At 39.4% G+C, this 15,681-nt stretch overlaps 1 protein-coding gene across 3 annotated transcripts in view; it reads left to right on the top strand.

The window, feature by feature from the left end:
* Positions 1 to 15,681, top strand: part of LOC111153257 (aldehyde dehydrogenase 1 family member A2) — a 95,913-nt gene that overhangs the window by 34,537 nt on the left and 45,695 nt on the right. For 2 of the 3 annotated variants that reach the window (XM_022512164.1, XM_022512165.1), the window contains exons 2-4: positions 6,866 to 6,970; positions 7,154 to 7,294; positions 10,169 to 10,298. In XM_022512164.1, coding sequence (XP_022367872.1) covers positions 6,866 to 6,970; positions 7,154 to 7,294; positions 10,169 to 10,298 — 376 coding nt within the window. Of the gene's footprint in view, positions 1 to 2,432; positions 2,442 to 6,865; positions 6,971 to 7,153; positions 7,295 to 10,168; positions 10,299 to 15,681 lie in introns of those variants that run through there. The other variant, XM_022512166.1, reaches the window with a different exon arrangement.

Below are 15,681 nucleotides of genomic sequence, written 5' to 3'. Positions count from 1 at the left end.
CCAAAACAACATGTCCAGGCAGATTTGAAAAAGAACAAAGCATAACTTTTAGAAATAAAAATAGACATTGGAATTACCAGATTAGACACAGGTAAAGAGAACTGCATAACAGAACTGAAGAAACAGTCCAAATGCAACATAAAGAAAAAAGGAGATGAATGGAAATGAAGAAGCATTTTTCAGTAGAAAATCAAGTGAGTAAGTAAATAAAGCTACACACATACGTGCAACCTGCACAGTCCCCTAATATACATGTAAACATACATATTGGAATATAAAGAAACCATTAAAAATGTCTGTAAGCATATTAAGTTTTTAAAAGCAAGTTGTAAAACTCATGCAGATATGATCTTGTTTTATAAAATTATATACATATTATTAATATATGTATATGTATTGGGCCTAGAGATATGAATGTGTGAACTTCGGTTGTCTGTGGATAATGAAATTTGAGGTGATTTTCTACTTTCTCTGTTTTTTTTTTGTATAGTTTAAATTGTTTAGAAGAATATATCCCACATTGACAAAAACAATAAAACTATTTTTATATTAAAAGATTTTAAAAGGGGGGATGGAAAATATGAGTGGTTAATGGACATTGAGGGTGGACTAAAAAGATGTAACACTTGGAGTTTCAGAAAAAGAGAGTAAAGAGAATGATAGTCAAGGAAATGATAATGAGTAAGAATATTCCAGAACTTATGAGGCAGAATTTCACAGACACTATGAGCATAATGCTTAACTATTGAGGTAAAGAAATTGATATTTAGACATATTGTGATGAAACTTGAGAACACCAAGACAAAGACAAGATCTGAAAAGCAACCAGACCAAAAAGGCAGCTCATAAACAGGAAGTTTTAATCAGAGACGTATAGCAGACTTATTATAAACACCATTGCAAGACACAAAATACTGGAATAATAAATCTACTCAAAGTATTATGAGAAGATATTTTTATATTTAGAATTGTATAACCTTCTTGGGATGTCTTTTGAAAATGAGGGTGTGATAAATATATGTTCAGAATTGAGACTTTATTCCCAGTAAATCTCGACCAAATGAAATTCTAAGGAATCATGAGAATGAAAACTTAAAAAAAAAACCCTTAAATATAAGAAATTGTTTGCTGTACAGAATAATAACTTTATAACAAATAAACCCCTGGAGGAGAGCAATTAGATTTAGTATTCTAAGGCTATTTTAATTGTTTGGGAAGACTGTTAAGATATATATTAACTTTAAACTTCAAGTTGTTAATATGCATGATAAAATATCATGGGTGACCATTGGAAAAAAAATGTACACCTTCCATACCAATAAAGTGAAGAAATTGAATTGTAAAGCCAACATCAATAGTTTAAAAAAAAAAAAAGGCACGAGAAAACAGGACATAAAATAAGCGAGACAAACTGAAAGCATCAAGTCCAAGTATCACACAGTATATAACACAAAATGCAATTACAATAAATACAAATGTATTAAACTTGCCAGTTAAAAGACAGAGATTTTTATATTGACTGAAATAAAATCTGGCCATATACCAGTTAAAGAGAGACAGCAAAATAGTAAAGACATAGTTGAGAGTAAAAGGATGGGGAAAGATCTATCAGAGAAATATTACAGAAATATACAAAAGCTTAGGTAGCTTTACTAATATTAAACAAAATAGGCTATAAGACACAAAGCTTTTTTTAGTAATGAAGAGGACCACTTCATATTGATAAATGGTTCTGTTTAACCAGAGGACTTAATAGTTATGCTCTTGTATTCACTAATAAAAATAACCTAAAATCTATAAAGATAAAAATGATGACCCTAAGGGATATATTGACAAATCCAATACCAAAGCAAGAAATTTCAACACAGCTTTCTAATTATTGTTAAAACAAGAAGATAAAATGTCAGTAACAATTAATTTGTCCCATTACTGGTGATATTAACATTGGTCGCTTGCTTAAGGTGCTGTCTTGCTAAGTTTCTCCAACATAAAGTACCTGTTTTCCCTCTGTAATTACTAAGTATCCTGAGGGAAGATCCTTTGAGACTACAAAAACATCCAGTCTTTCATTATATTTTTATCCACTGATTTTACCACCCATTGATGATTTTTGCCTCCAGCAATTACTACTGTGGTATTTGACAAATGGTGATTATCTAATTCCATCATTCCTTCACAGCTATTAGTGGGAATTCTTTTGTGAACTAGAGCTTTCCTTATCCCCCACTTACATAGTCATTAAAAATTTTCTATAATTATGGGCTCTTGGATGCCTTTTTTCATTCTGTGGGTGATAATCCACTGCTATCATTTATTTTGTTGCTTAAATTATCCCGGTATTGGTCATTGGGAGCCCCTTCACATCACCTCCTGTATCTTTTTGGTATGTTGCCGTCAGTTTTTGAGTATGTACTTGATTTCCAGCACTGCAGTATTCCAGGGTCATCCTCTGTTTTTCCAGCTACAGCCCTGAAATAAACAATTTCTCCAATGATCCCTGGTCAGAGAAGAACACTTTAGACAGTACTCAAAACTTTTGAAATTACCTAGAGAAGCTGAAAACCTTCAAGTATTGGAGGTATTTGTTAGCCTATGTACCAACAAAGTTATCAGTACCTGTTTTTAAATGTCATAAGGCTCAGTCTACAAAAAAGAATAACCTAGTAAAAATACCAAATATGGGCACCTGGGTGGCTCAGTGGGTTAAAGCCTCTGCCATCAGCTCAGGTCATGATCCCAGGGTCCTGGGATCCAGCCTCACATCGGGCTCTCTGCTCAGCATGGAGCCTGCTTCCTCCTCTCTGCCTGCCTCTCTGCCTACTTGTGATCTCTGTCAAATAAATAAATAAAATCTTAAAAAATAAAAATAAAAATACCAAATATTTTCATCTTCAGTGTACCAGGGAGAATAATCCTCACATTTACCTTCTGGGCCCAGTGGACTCTTTATGCTTTTTAAATTTATTTTATGAAAAATTTACATAAGTAAGAATAAATAGTGAAACCAATAAAATAAGAATTTAAACATAGCAAACCACATTTTTCTTCCATATTTTCCTGGGTGTTTGGAGGTATTGCCCTGAAATGGGCAAGGACCTTCGAATGTAACTATCTGCTCATCAGCTATGTATGAAATAGGAAATATTGGTGTCATAAATACTGATTCCAGATTTTAAGCCCACCTGTAATAGGTTATAGCTTATTGTTACTTCTGGTTCTTCTTGCATGTGCAGTTTCACAGTGTAATAGTATTGAAAAATTTGAGTGCTCATAATTCTGTATAAAAGAGGATGGCTATCTTTTTATTCCATAATTACAGAATGTTCCCTTTTTTAGTTTTATAAACAGATTGAGCAATCCAATGAAATTTTTCTTTTCTACATAATATCTGCATTTGTTTATATATGAATCATACAAGTAAATTTTACCTACAAATATCATAAAAGTTAAAGCAATTGTTACACATGCTTTTGGCAAATCAGGTTCATCTAGGTTCTTGTTGCAAAATAGTAAATAATTAACTATCTTATTGAATGTGTTAGAATATCATATTTTCTCTGTGTATTTATGTTTGCTTTTTGATTCTTGAATTTAAGAAAATTTACTGATTTATCTTAAAGACTCATAGTCCAAGATTTTGCTTTGTCGACTTCACCCTCATCGGTAGAGTCTCCCATGTGTCTGTCTCTTTGCCTTTGTCTTCTGACTCATCTACAATTGTGAAATACCTCTCTCTGTTAGTCTTCTCTTTCTCACCATGGGCTGGGATGAAAATTCCTGAATTCCTAGCTTTCCAATAAAAAGTGTAAAGAATATGACAAAGAGGGGCACCTGGGTGCTCAGTGGGTTAAAGCCTCTGCCTTTAGCTCAGGTCATGATCCCAGGGTCCTGGGATCAAGCCCCGCATCGGGCTCTCTGCTCAGCGGGGAGCCTGCTTCCCTTCCTCTCTCTCTGCCTGCTTCTCTGCCTACTTGTGATCTCTGTCTGTCAAATAAATAAATAAAATATTTTAAAAAAAGAATATGACAAAGATTGTATCTCCAGACTTTTTGTATGTGGTTTTGAAAGATGCTGCATTCATTTGGACAGCGCAATAAGAAAACTGAAGGATGATGAGATAGTTGTGATGTGTTTATTCATTTCTGGACAGTGCCATAATTTTTTGTTTTGTTCTTTTTTAGCATGGTTGGAAATAAATGATGAGTGATAATGGGATGATTCCTAGGATGATGAAACAGCAAAATATTTCAAGATACAGGGAAAGATCACTAAGGTCATATCATGTATCTTAAATGGATAAGATGATCCATATACCTAAATGAAAACAGTAAGAGAATGAATCCGTTTCATCCTGTTAAAAAAATAAGTAATTTTTTTCCTTGATCTTTGGAAGACCTCTAAGAATCGAAAAAAGTCATGAAATATCAATTCTTACATCTAGGTAGAACTGCTCGGTACCAAAGTTAAATAAAGTGGATTAAAAAGTTTAAGAAGTTTCATTCAAATTGTGAAGAAAGGGAACAAGAAATAGTGACAAGACCCCTCTTCCTTAAACCTGACAATGCTCTAGAAACGAAACCGATCTCTTAATTTTTTTCCCTTTGTTTCCTCGGAGATCATATTGTGTTTCAAAGGAGTACGCAGATCTGATGAGCTGGGAACTATTAAGCAGTTTGATAAGCGGAGTGGAAAGAGAACTATACCAGGAGCCCAAGAACTATGGATCTGATTCAGGCTTGGCCACTAACTAGTTGCATTTCTTTGGGCTGGGCAATCCTGCAAACTTTGATGTAGTAAAGAGAGTAGTGGACTGCCTCAGAGCCACAATGAGAACCTGCTTCCTCAGACTCTTAACCTCCCATTCTCTCAACTTTCCCATCTTCAGTAGAGATAATAAAATCCTGTCATTAGGGTTGTTAGAATATTTAATGATCTACGAGAGACTGGAAGAACCTTGGGGGGCTGGAACTGCTAGTCATCTTTGATTGTCTTATGTTTAGAAGTAACTAAGTGTTTATTGAATAAACGAATACATTACATTAAGCATGTTTATAAATTATGCACTTAAAATGTTATGAAATTACTAGGTCATTGTGTTTGTACTTGTTACATATGAATTAAGTACTTAGGCAGATTTAAGTTTTTCCCTCTGTATCTTAAGAAGTCTTCAGGGGGCTCCTGGGTGGCTCAGTTTGTTGACCATCCGACTCTGATTTCAGCTCAGGTCATCATATCACGGTCCTGGATCTGAGCCCTGCATTAGGCTCCTTGAACAGTGCAAAGTCTGCTTAAGATTCTCCCTCTGCCCCTCCCCCAACTCCTTTTATCAATAAATAAATAAATAAATAAATAAACAAAATCTTTAAAAAAAACCTTCAGGAAAAGACGGTTCCTTCAACACAGGCTCATTTTTTTTTTTTTTTAATCAAATCAGTGGAAAATCAAGTTTCAGAATAATCTAGAACTTGGTATTTAAAATTGTGGATATATCCTCATTAGCTTCATCTGTGACTATTGAAATGGTAGGCAGTAACAGATAAGTTTATCATTGTGTTTATTTTATTTTATTTTTTATTTATTTGATAGAGAGAGAGAGATCACAAGTAGGCAGAGAGGCAGGCAGAGAGAGAGGGCCCAATGTGGGGCTTGATCCCAGGACCCTGGGATCACAACCTGAGCTGAAGGCAGAGGCTTAACCCATTGAGCCACTAAGGCGCCCGCATTGTGTTTATTTTAAATTGACTGATATCTCATAAGTTTGGAAACTTTCATTGTCAGGCAACAAATTTTATAGGGTAAAATATCTTTGTGTTCTTTGAGCTTTCATAGTCCAAAAATATTTGTTTGGGTTTCTCTCTTCAGTATCAATAAAAATTTTTACATTTTTTTTTTGCCCGTACTTTCTCTTTTTCTTCACCTCATTTCTTAGAAATCTTCTGAGATATTAACTTGAATAATATTTTAAACTCTTAGTCTCTTTGCCATTTTAATAGAATCTCTCTTTCCTTTTTTAAAATTTTTCATTTTTTAAAATTTCTTTTCAGTGTTCCAGAATTCATTGCTTCCATTTCCTTTATAAGGAAACCAATGGTCTAAAGAAATCCGTGAGACACACACACTTATGTGTGCTTGTATATAAATGAAATTATTATGTATGGTTATCTGCATATCTGTCTATATCCTTTATCATATCCTATAATAATAATCCAGTAAATAGAATGTTTCTCTGAAAAAAAAAAAAAAAGAAAGAAATCTGTGAGAGACCAGTTTGAAAGACTTTTTCCCTTTGCTGAGCTGTGTAGCCTGCCCAGCAAAGGGAAAGCAGTCTAACTTGGATCTGCACATGTAACTTGTTTAGCTCACTGATTAGTTTGTTCAGTCATTGCTCAGTTCAGAATCTGACTATAAATGAAGTGAATGCTTACTTATTCCAGCAGCCTTCAAGTTCCCCTGTGAAGTTACTTACGCCTCTGACAGGGAAACTAGGATCTAAATCTTGATGACTATTAGTTTGTTCTGTGATTTTACTATCCTCAGTGTATTGTGTGTATATATGGGACACTCTGTCCTTCCATCTTTGTTTGACTCTCTCCCTGGTTGGAGGTTCACTAAAGGTAAGAACTACTTTTCATCTTTGGATAACCTTGAGGTAGAAATAGCATAGAATAAATTCCTGAATTCTGGGAGACGCTGGGCTAAGTGCTATTCAAGGGGCTCTGGTAATGTTTCAAATCCTGTATTTCACTTATAGGCCATTAAACACAGAGAACAAATATTACTGTCATGGTACTTCCATAATACTTGGCCATTGGTTGGCTTCCTACCACCAATCTCACCGATCCCCTTCTTTCGTCTGCCCCCTTAGATTTTTATTAACAACGAGTGGCAGAACTCAGAGAGCGGGAGAGCGTTCCCTGTCTATAATCCAGCCACAGGAGAGCAGGTGTGTGAAGTTCAAGAAGCAGACAAGGTATGTCCTTTTTTAGCAAAATGTTGAAATAATTGCCTTCAGACAATGGAGCACTAAGCTTATGCTCTCTAGACACCAACACTGACATTTGTTCATCACCTTTTTCCTGAAAGCAGGTGGTTCTTTATTTGGAACGTGATCTCTCCTGAGTTGTGCCTCTCTCTCTCTGTCTCTCTCTAACAGGCAGACATAGACAAAGCGGTGCAGGCAGCCCGCCTGGCTTTCTCTCTTGGTTCCGTGTGGAGAAGGATGGATGCTTCTGAAAGAGGCCGTCTGTTGGATAAGCTTGCGGACTTGGTGGAACGAGACAGGGCAGTTCTTGCAGTAAGTAGCCTAAAAAAAAAATTAAGTCTTTACTCCAAATTTACCATTCCACTGAAATGCAGATTCCTCAGTCTTTCTGAAGCCCACCTGTGGAAAAAGCTGAGGAGTCCATAACACAGAAAAAATGAGAGGGTAGGCTTTGGCATCAGATGGGCAAATGCAGGACCAGCTGCGTGTCTCTTCTTACTGAATTTTGAAGTACAAAACCATAGCTTCCCTTGACTGTTAAGGACCTCTCTGCCTTCTTTTCCAACCGTATCCCACCCTCGACAAACAACACAAAACAAAAATGGTTCAGCAACAGGAAAGTCACCAGGAAGCCTGTGGAAAAGCAATCCCAGATGATTCTTTTGAGAATCAAATAGGACTGGTTGTTTTTTTTTTTTTTTTAACCTTCCCAGAGTTAACCTCTCCTGACTAAAGAGAGTCCTTCAGAAGCACAGGGCCTTTTAAGTATGTCTGCTTCTTTTGTTTTTCTGCCACGTTCTAGAACTGGTAAAAAGGAGAGATAGCCAGGGACAGTAACATTCTTTCACTAATGCAATTTCTCACCTAAAGAAGTTTCTCTCACCTAGTGGTTACTGTGTTTGTTTTTGATCTTCTTAAAATAAAAGTCAGTTTCTTAGAGAATATAAAGTTCTGGGAAACCAGAACCATTTGGGAAGGTCCGTGTCATATGTCAGGGATCTCCAAGTCGATCACCCGCAGGTGATCCATTAACATGAGGACGTCCTTGTTCAGTCAGACATTCAAACCACCAACGCTGCGTCCTCCCCTCTGTCCAGGAAAGCAGGGCACAACTGGGCTTGCTCTGGGGGAGGGGAGCACAACGGTCCTTCCCTCATTTCCCTTCCATCTTGGCTCTTACCTCCAACTGTCCCCCTTGAGTCCCGTCAGGGATCTGTCCATAGGATGGGAACACAAATGAATCCTGGAACTCTGACTGTATGTAACATTTACTTTTCTATAAAAACATTTTCTAATATGGTACTTCAAGGAAAACTGTTCCAATGAGATGTTTCTGCGTTTTGTGAAAAAGGCGTTCCATGGTGAAGTAACTCCTTCTCAGATATTCCCAAGACACTGAGTATATGAGAGACCCTGGAAAGCCCTGCTCACTGTTCTTCACACTTACACTTACGACTCAACACTATTTTTCTGGATAATCTGTCAATATTGTGCAAAACTGAATTCTTCAGAACAGTTGGGAGGGAATGCTGGTAAAGATGCTTATCTTTTTACTGGATTATAATTTCTTCGCGTGAGTGAAAACTGTATTTTACTTCTTTTTTTATAAGCCCAGCACAGTTCCTCACATGTAAATGATTCGGGGGAGGGCAGCACATTGATGGTTTGTAAGTATCTGTTTAATTGAGTGAAATCTACCCAATATTTACAAAGTCCATTAATAGTATGTACTAGATAATGTTATAGTTCATTTCTGCAGTTACATTTTCATGTCATAAAATTCAAGTGCAGCCCTTTTTCTGACGTTCTGTCTCACTGATCAATTCCTTTTTGCCCTTATACCTAAATGAGATTTCTCCTTTTAAACACTCCCGAGCCATGGGACGAGTAAGTTTTAATAAGAAATAGCCTCTGAAATATAGGGGAGCCCCTGACCAGAGAGCAAAGTTAATACCTCATCCAAGTACACATAATTAATTGAAAATAAACAAGTGAATTTGGCTGGTGTCAGCAGCTCACTAGGACGATATAGGTGGCCCAGATTCTGGTTATTGACTGTGTTTCACTCAGTGCTGTGTAGACCCGGGCCGTGTGCTGGCTGCATGGAGAATGTAGTGCCCATCTCACGAGTGTATACATGTCCTAAAAAGTACACGGAGATAATTTGATTCCGTTTAATAAAGAGGAACCAATATACAGTGATAAGTAATGTGATCTCTTAAAATGATTCCCATCTTCTACACATAGTAACTGGGTAAATTTCATTGTAAGTAATTGTATTTTTATGTCACCAAATGGAAAATATTTCCATTTTACTTTTGTCAGCACTCAAGTCATTCTCACACCAGTATGTTGTATAAAGGGGTTACAGAGAAGGACAACAGATTATAAACATATGTATTTGCTTATTTAATTTGTTAAACTTGTAACGCCTTTGATATTTCTCAAGTAGAAATACTCTTTTCTCATTTCAGTGTGTCCATTTGGATTTTTTAGTTGTTTCTACAGATTTAAGCAGTTTAGGAATATGTCATTCAAACAGTAACATTTATAATCTACAACTGCTCACCATGTCTATTTTTATTAAATGGACCAGATACTTCCCTATTAATAGGTAATGGTTGTTAACATAAATATTTACAAAAAACCAGCCCTGGAGTTGTTAAAGTGTGAGCTTCCCTGGAGGAGATCTTGTTTATTTGATGGTAATAAATAAACTCGCTGTGCACTGTGGATATTCCGTTTCTCAGCAGGGGTCTTGGCAGTGGTGGAAAACGTTTTATATTCTCGTCAGTCGTGTAAAAGCCCACGTCCCCACTTCTCTTTATGGATTCAGATTACTGGTGTAGACTCCAAAAAGTCCCCACGCAGCTCCGATCATTAAATAACAGACACTGGTTTGACAGGCAGAATATTCTCTATCAACAGTTGAAGAAATGTCGTGTTTATGTATTATTGGGATAGTGGTTCCTGGAGCGACGAGAACATGTGCATGCATATTCATTGTGGTTTTTACTAGAAGCTAAATTATCCTAGTGGTGCTAAAAATCTGTTTATTTGGGAAGTCAGGGTTGACCACGTATACAACATTATTCATATTCATATCTTCTGTCTTCCTTTTTTTCTTCTGCTCCAGAAATTATTTAGTGTATCACTAGAAAACTGTCTCCATTTCTTTTCCTACAGACCATGGAATCCCTAAATGGTGGCAAACCGTTCCTGCAAGCTTTTTACGTGGATTTGCAGGGGGTCATCAAAACCCTTCGGTATTACGCAGGCTGGGCTGATAAAATTCATGGGATGACCATTCCTGTAGGTATGTGAAATCTGAGTACATTGAAAGGGAAACATGAGGCTTTACTAGAAATACACTTTCACCATCAAACACGAACAGCTAACTGTCCCATAGCAGGTAGGGCACACTCACAGCAGCTTGAACTGAAGAACCAAACAGACCACATCACTAACTCTGCCAGCATCCCTGTTCCTGTGTGTGGACAGTCTACACATAAGTGCAGTGGCAAGCCGCTCCCACACACCCGGCACTCAGCTAAGGTGCAGGTGGACGTGGAAGTCACAACGTTGGATGCTGGGGGTGCAGCGAGAGGGGTGTCAGACATGGGGAAGTCAGGGACAATTCCACGAACATTAAGACTTGATCCTTTCCCTCCTGAAATGTGAGATCTATGGGTTTGGAAGAAAGTACTCTAAAATGTTAACAACAGTCTCTTAGGGGTGAGATGGTGGATAATTTATTTCTCTTTTTTATACTTGTCTGTATTTTCTATAATGAGCATGAATTCCTTTCACAATCTGTAACCATCCTCTCTTTTAAGATCCAGGTTAGGAGCTAAAACCCACAGCAGAAACAAAGACCTCTATGGGAGAGTGACAGTGAGCTGCTGGGTCGTGTGGCTTGGTCTGCAGTGCTGTAGTCCTCTAAAGGGGAAGGGAGGTGTCCAGACTGAGTTCATCAGTGGACAGGGTCCGGCCCACGCAGCGGGTGCCAGTGATAGCTAATACCAGGCTGAGATCTCAGCAGTGCCAAGGGGAAGGTAGTCTTATTAGCATCCTCACTGACAGAGGAAGAAACCGAGGCCTAGTGAAGATAAGCAGTTTTCCTGACTCGCCGGCAAGTTAAGTTGTAGAGCTGAAATTCTGACATTAGGGTCTGGCGAATCACTTCGCTCGATGGTCACGTTAGATTCTGGGAAGAAGATACCATGAGAGGAAAGGGAGCAGCTGAAGTAGATAGGAAGATGCCGGTAGCAGCAAACACACGTAAGGAAAGGAAACAAGTGTTCCTGGCGTGGCTCCTGGGGACAGCTAAGTGCTTAGCCAGGCACTCTACCTTTGTGCTCTGGAAAACAGCCCGATTTCCACGTGTACAGTCGGAGGTGTGCAAAGTAGGGCTGGGCCTTCATAGGCCAAGTGTTGCTTGGCCGGAAAAAGGGGAGGCTGGCTGGCCATGTGGATGGAGGGCTTGGAGCGGTGCTTCTCAAACTTTGACGTATGTGTGTATTGCTTGGGACCTTCCCCAAGCACAGTTTCTGCTGGAAGAGATCTGGGCTGGGGCCTGAGATTCCGCTGCTAACCAGCGGCCTGCGGCTGCCTGGGTGGGGCTTTTCGGCCTTGAGCAGCGAGGAGAGGATCCAGACACCAGCACCAGGCAAAGGGCTACTATGACCCTTCACTCAGGCATGGGGTGAGACGGGAAGTAGCCGTGAGCATGGAGAGGGGACAAAAGTGAGACTGCAAAGGTCTATTTTGAAATTACCTCCATGAATGGTGGCAGCCCAGGGAATGTTAGTCTTTAGAAAATGGGTTTGCTGTCCTAGGCACTCTTCCTTGCCATGCCGGGGTTTTCCTTGTTCGGCACACTCGGGTTGGAGAAGCTTGCTCCTCAGGAATGTCAGGCTCTCCGTGCAGTCCTGGCTCTGAGTATTTTACAGAATCCCTGCTCTCTAACCCCACGGGCTGGATTTAGGAATGGCCTGAGTGGAGCAGGGCTACTGAGCAAACCTGTTGGGGGGCCTGAGAACGAAAAGCTTTGTTAAAAAGAGAACACATGTCAGCCTTTTTAGGTTGGCTTCTCCTGGGTCAATGCAGAAAGGTAAATAAACAAGACCGAGACCAAAGGCCCTTGGTTTTTTATTCTCCCTACCTCCCCCCACCAATTCACTACTAAAACAAAATATGTTTTGGGCATTTAAATATCTTTTATGATTTACAAACATCTTAAGAAATAAGGTGAGACAGAAGGCTGAACACATACATCTCTATTTGGCCCAACAATGTCTTGGTGTTTTTTGCTTTCTTAGAGAACACTCTTGTTAGGTAAAGATTTCCTGGAGTCTCTGATTCTTGATGCTTTATTTTACTTTATGTGGCAAGAGGTGTTTGGTGCATAGGCCTCACTGCTTTCATCTGATGCTCTTTGGAGATCGTGAGGACATTGATGTAGTAGTTAGAAATACAGGACTTCGAAGAGGCTGTCATAGTACGTTTACACACAAAATGGTGTTCAGCCCATGAAGGAGAAAAGAGAGGCATTCTCTTAAACCCTAACTCACATTTAGTTTCCCTAATTTTTCTTAAAGTGCATTTAGAAGGATACCAGGTGAGGGAGGCTCCAGAGAGTTGGGAGGCTAGTGGGGATTTGAGATGGAAAAGATCTTGCTGTGGTGCCTTCCGCAGATGAGGGAAGGCCGGAGGCAACATGAACTTGGCCGCTCTGCTCTCTGTTCCAGGTGTAGGTGCAGCGGCTCTCGACTATAGGCTGCTAAGAATTCAGCTCCTCTGCCCCTCCAGCTAGCTCAGGGCTTAGGGAATCTAGCTGGACTGAACCAGGGGAAGGGGAGATAGGGGAAAGCCAGGGAAGGGGGGCAGTTATTAGTCACTTACTTTTTCTCAAATGTGTTTAATCAGTCCATTCACGTTTGTCCTTTGTAACTCCATAACTTAACATGAGCTTCATTTTGTCCCTGCATTCTTTGCTTTTCCCACCAAAATCAGGAATATAGGAAGGTTATTAGTCCTTAACCTTGCTGTCTTTATTGTGTTACATACATTTCTTTGTGAAATACCCTGGTTTTACATTTGGAATTATAATACAAAGGAATAATGTAGTTTATATTTGCACAGTACTTGATTGTGTAAAATGTTCTTTTACACACAGGACCTGTGTGATTCTGAGTGTGATCCTGTGAAGCAGGTTGGATTTTAAAAGGTATTGTACCCATTTTACAGATAGGAAAATGAGAGAGCAAGAGTTTAGTGTCTTGAACAAGGTTACATGACCAGTAAGTGGCAGGCCTGAGATTCAAGCCCAAGTCTCTTTCTGCCTAAGCCATTGCAGACCCTCTTCTTATGGAGAGTTGGTCCAGCAGGACAGGAAGGTGAAGAGGCCAGTAACCCTGGTGAAATCTTTAATCCTCTGCAGATTTTTAGATTAATAGACTTTTGATTCTTTTTATTCAGGGTGGTTATGTTCTGTAAAGTTGGCTTGGACACTGAATCAGCAAATACCAAACTGTTGCTTCCAGAGGAAATATGGGGATGAAGAGCACAGTTCTGTCTGGTCACCCATAAAAAGTAAACCAGAAAGGTTTTTTTTGTTGTTTTTTTGTTTTTTGTTTTTGTTTTTGTTTTATTTTGTTTTTTTGCAAAATATAAGATTACTTTGTTTCCACTGAAGGACATCCAATGGTTCATCCAGCCTAGTATCTCTGACACTGAAGGACAAGACCCAAAGACAGTAGGAAGAATTATGCTATTGTCACTTTCACTCCTTCCCATTTAGGGAGGCAGGGCGATCTGCCCTGTAATGGAAGAGCTCTTCCTTCATCTCTTCTCCCAGGCACCAACTTAAGCTTCTCAGTCATTCACTCTTTCCTTCATTCTCTCATTTCCTTCTTTCATTCATTCACTCGATGGGTTTTTTTTGTTGTGTTTTGTTTGTTTTTGAGCACCTGCTATGTTTCCTGGCCATGTAAAATGCTGGATATACAAAGGTGAGTAAGTAAGATGGTCAAAGAACAGTAAAGAAAACAAGATAGACAATTTTTGCAATTACGGTTGCAATACAGTGTGGCTTATTCAGCTGTAGAAGCATGAAGTCTGATGGGATGCCGCAGGAGAGTCATCTCACTGGGTCTTAAGGCTTCCTGGAGCAGGCAGGGGGATGTACAGCATGAGCCCTGAAGGGCAGTTCAGTGAAGATGGAGGTAGGACTGTCACAGGTGGTGACAGTAGCCTGTGCAGAGTGTGGAGGGAGGCCAGTACTGTGTGGCAGTGGGTCTGACCGCATAGCCAGGTGGAAAAGACGGCGGGGCTCAGGGTAAAGCATGCTACCAGCTGTATTCCAAAGTGGCAGTGAGTTACTGAAGTCTTATAAATAGACAAATGCCTTGATCAAAGCTGCATTTTACAGAAAGCACTTTGATTCACAGGATGCCTGGGTGGCTCAGCCGGTTTAGCCACTGCCTTCTGCTTGGGTCATGATCCCAGAGTCCTGGGATCGAGTCCCACATCGGGCTCCTTGCTCAGCGGGGAGCCTGCTTCTGCCTCTGCCTGCTACTCTGCCTGTTGTGCGCTCTCTCGCTCTCTCTCTCTCTCTGACAAATAAATAAATAAAATCTTTAAAAAAAAAAAAAGCGCTTTGATTCTATAATCCATTGTTAGAGCAAGGACGTGCTTCTATCTCCTCTGGTTGAACCGTAGCCTCCCTTTAGAATATTTGAGAAGAAGAGAAACAGGTTACAGCATGAGCACTTTGAGCCTTCTACTGGAGAGCTGCTTCTCCCTCTGAATTGAGAACTTCTCCCAGCCCTCCCCATTCCCTCTCCCGCAAGGCCCACAGTGGGACACTGTCATGAAGTTATGCAGTATTGGTGTGATTCACAAGTGTCTCAGTGTTGTTCTCTTGACAACACAGGTTTTTATTTCCTGCCATGATATTCAATGGAGCTGTTCTTTCTGAGCATAAATCCTAAGCTTTGACCCTTTTACTACGGCACCTCCTAATTATGCTGATAAATAATAACCATTACTGTGATTTATTGATCACTTTGTGCCCATTAAATTGTCTCTAATCTCATAGCAGCCCTGCAGGGGGAATATTATTTTCCCCATTTTGATTGTTTTTAATCTATATCAAAATCTGCTGCTGCTTTTCACATCCACAGACTCCTTGTGACGGAGGAAGGATCCAAGCTTGTTTTCAGTTTACTGAGAGAGAAATGGAGGTTAATCGATTTGCATGACTTAAGATTTTTCTATGTAACAAGTGATTTTATTGATTGTGTGATATATAAGCAGGGAAAATATCCATGCTTTAAGCCGAATTCTGACATGAAAATGGCTTTATGATACATTAGCACATAGCAAAGGCTAAACAATCTACCCAGGTCATATGTAATTATTTTTCCACTACACCCCCTTTCAGATTTACCTTTTGAACTAAAGAATAAGCTAAAAACATGCAGACATTGGCTCAAATCACAAGGCATTGCCTTCAAGAGCTCAGTCTAGCTTAATGTTGACGTAGAGTGGGCATAGTGAGGTCTTCTGTTCATTCAGACCAAGAGTGAGGAGCTGTTTGCTTGACCCGGATCCTTCATGGGAACTGAATTGCTGGTGACAGGAGGTTGTGAAGCCTGCTTCACACCTCTTTGAGAAGATAGGGTGAAGGAAGACCT

This window comes from Enhydra lutris, unplaced genomic scaffold (assembly GCF_002288905.1).
Source record: "Enhydra lutris kenyoni isolate GAN:26980312 unplaced genomic scaffold, ASM228890v2 scaffoldscaffold31, whole genome shotgun sequence".
NCBI lineage: Eukaryota > Metazoa > Chordata > Mammalia > Carnivora > Mustelidae > Enhydra > Enhydra lutris.
This window is presented reverse-complemented; position numbering and strand designations above follow the sequence as displayed.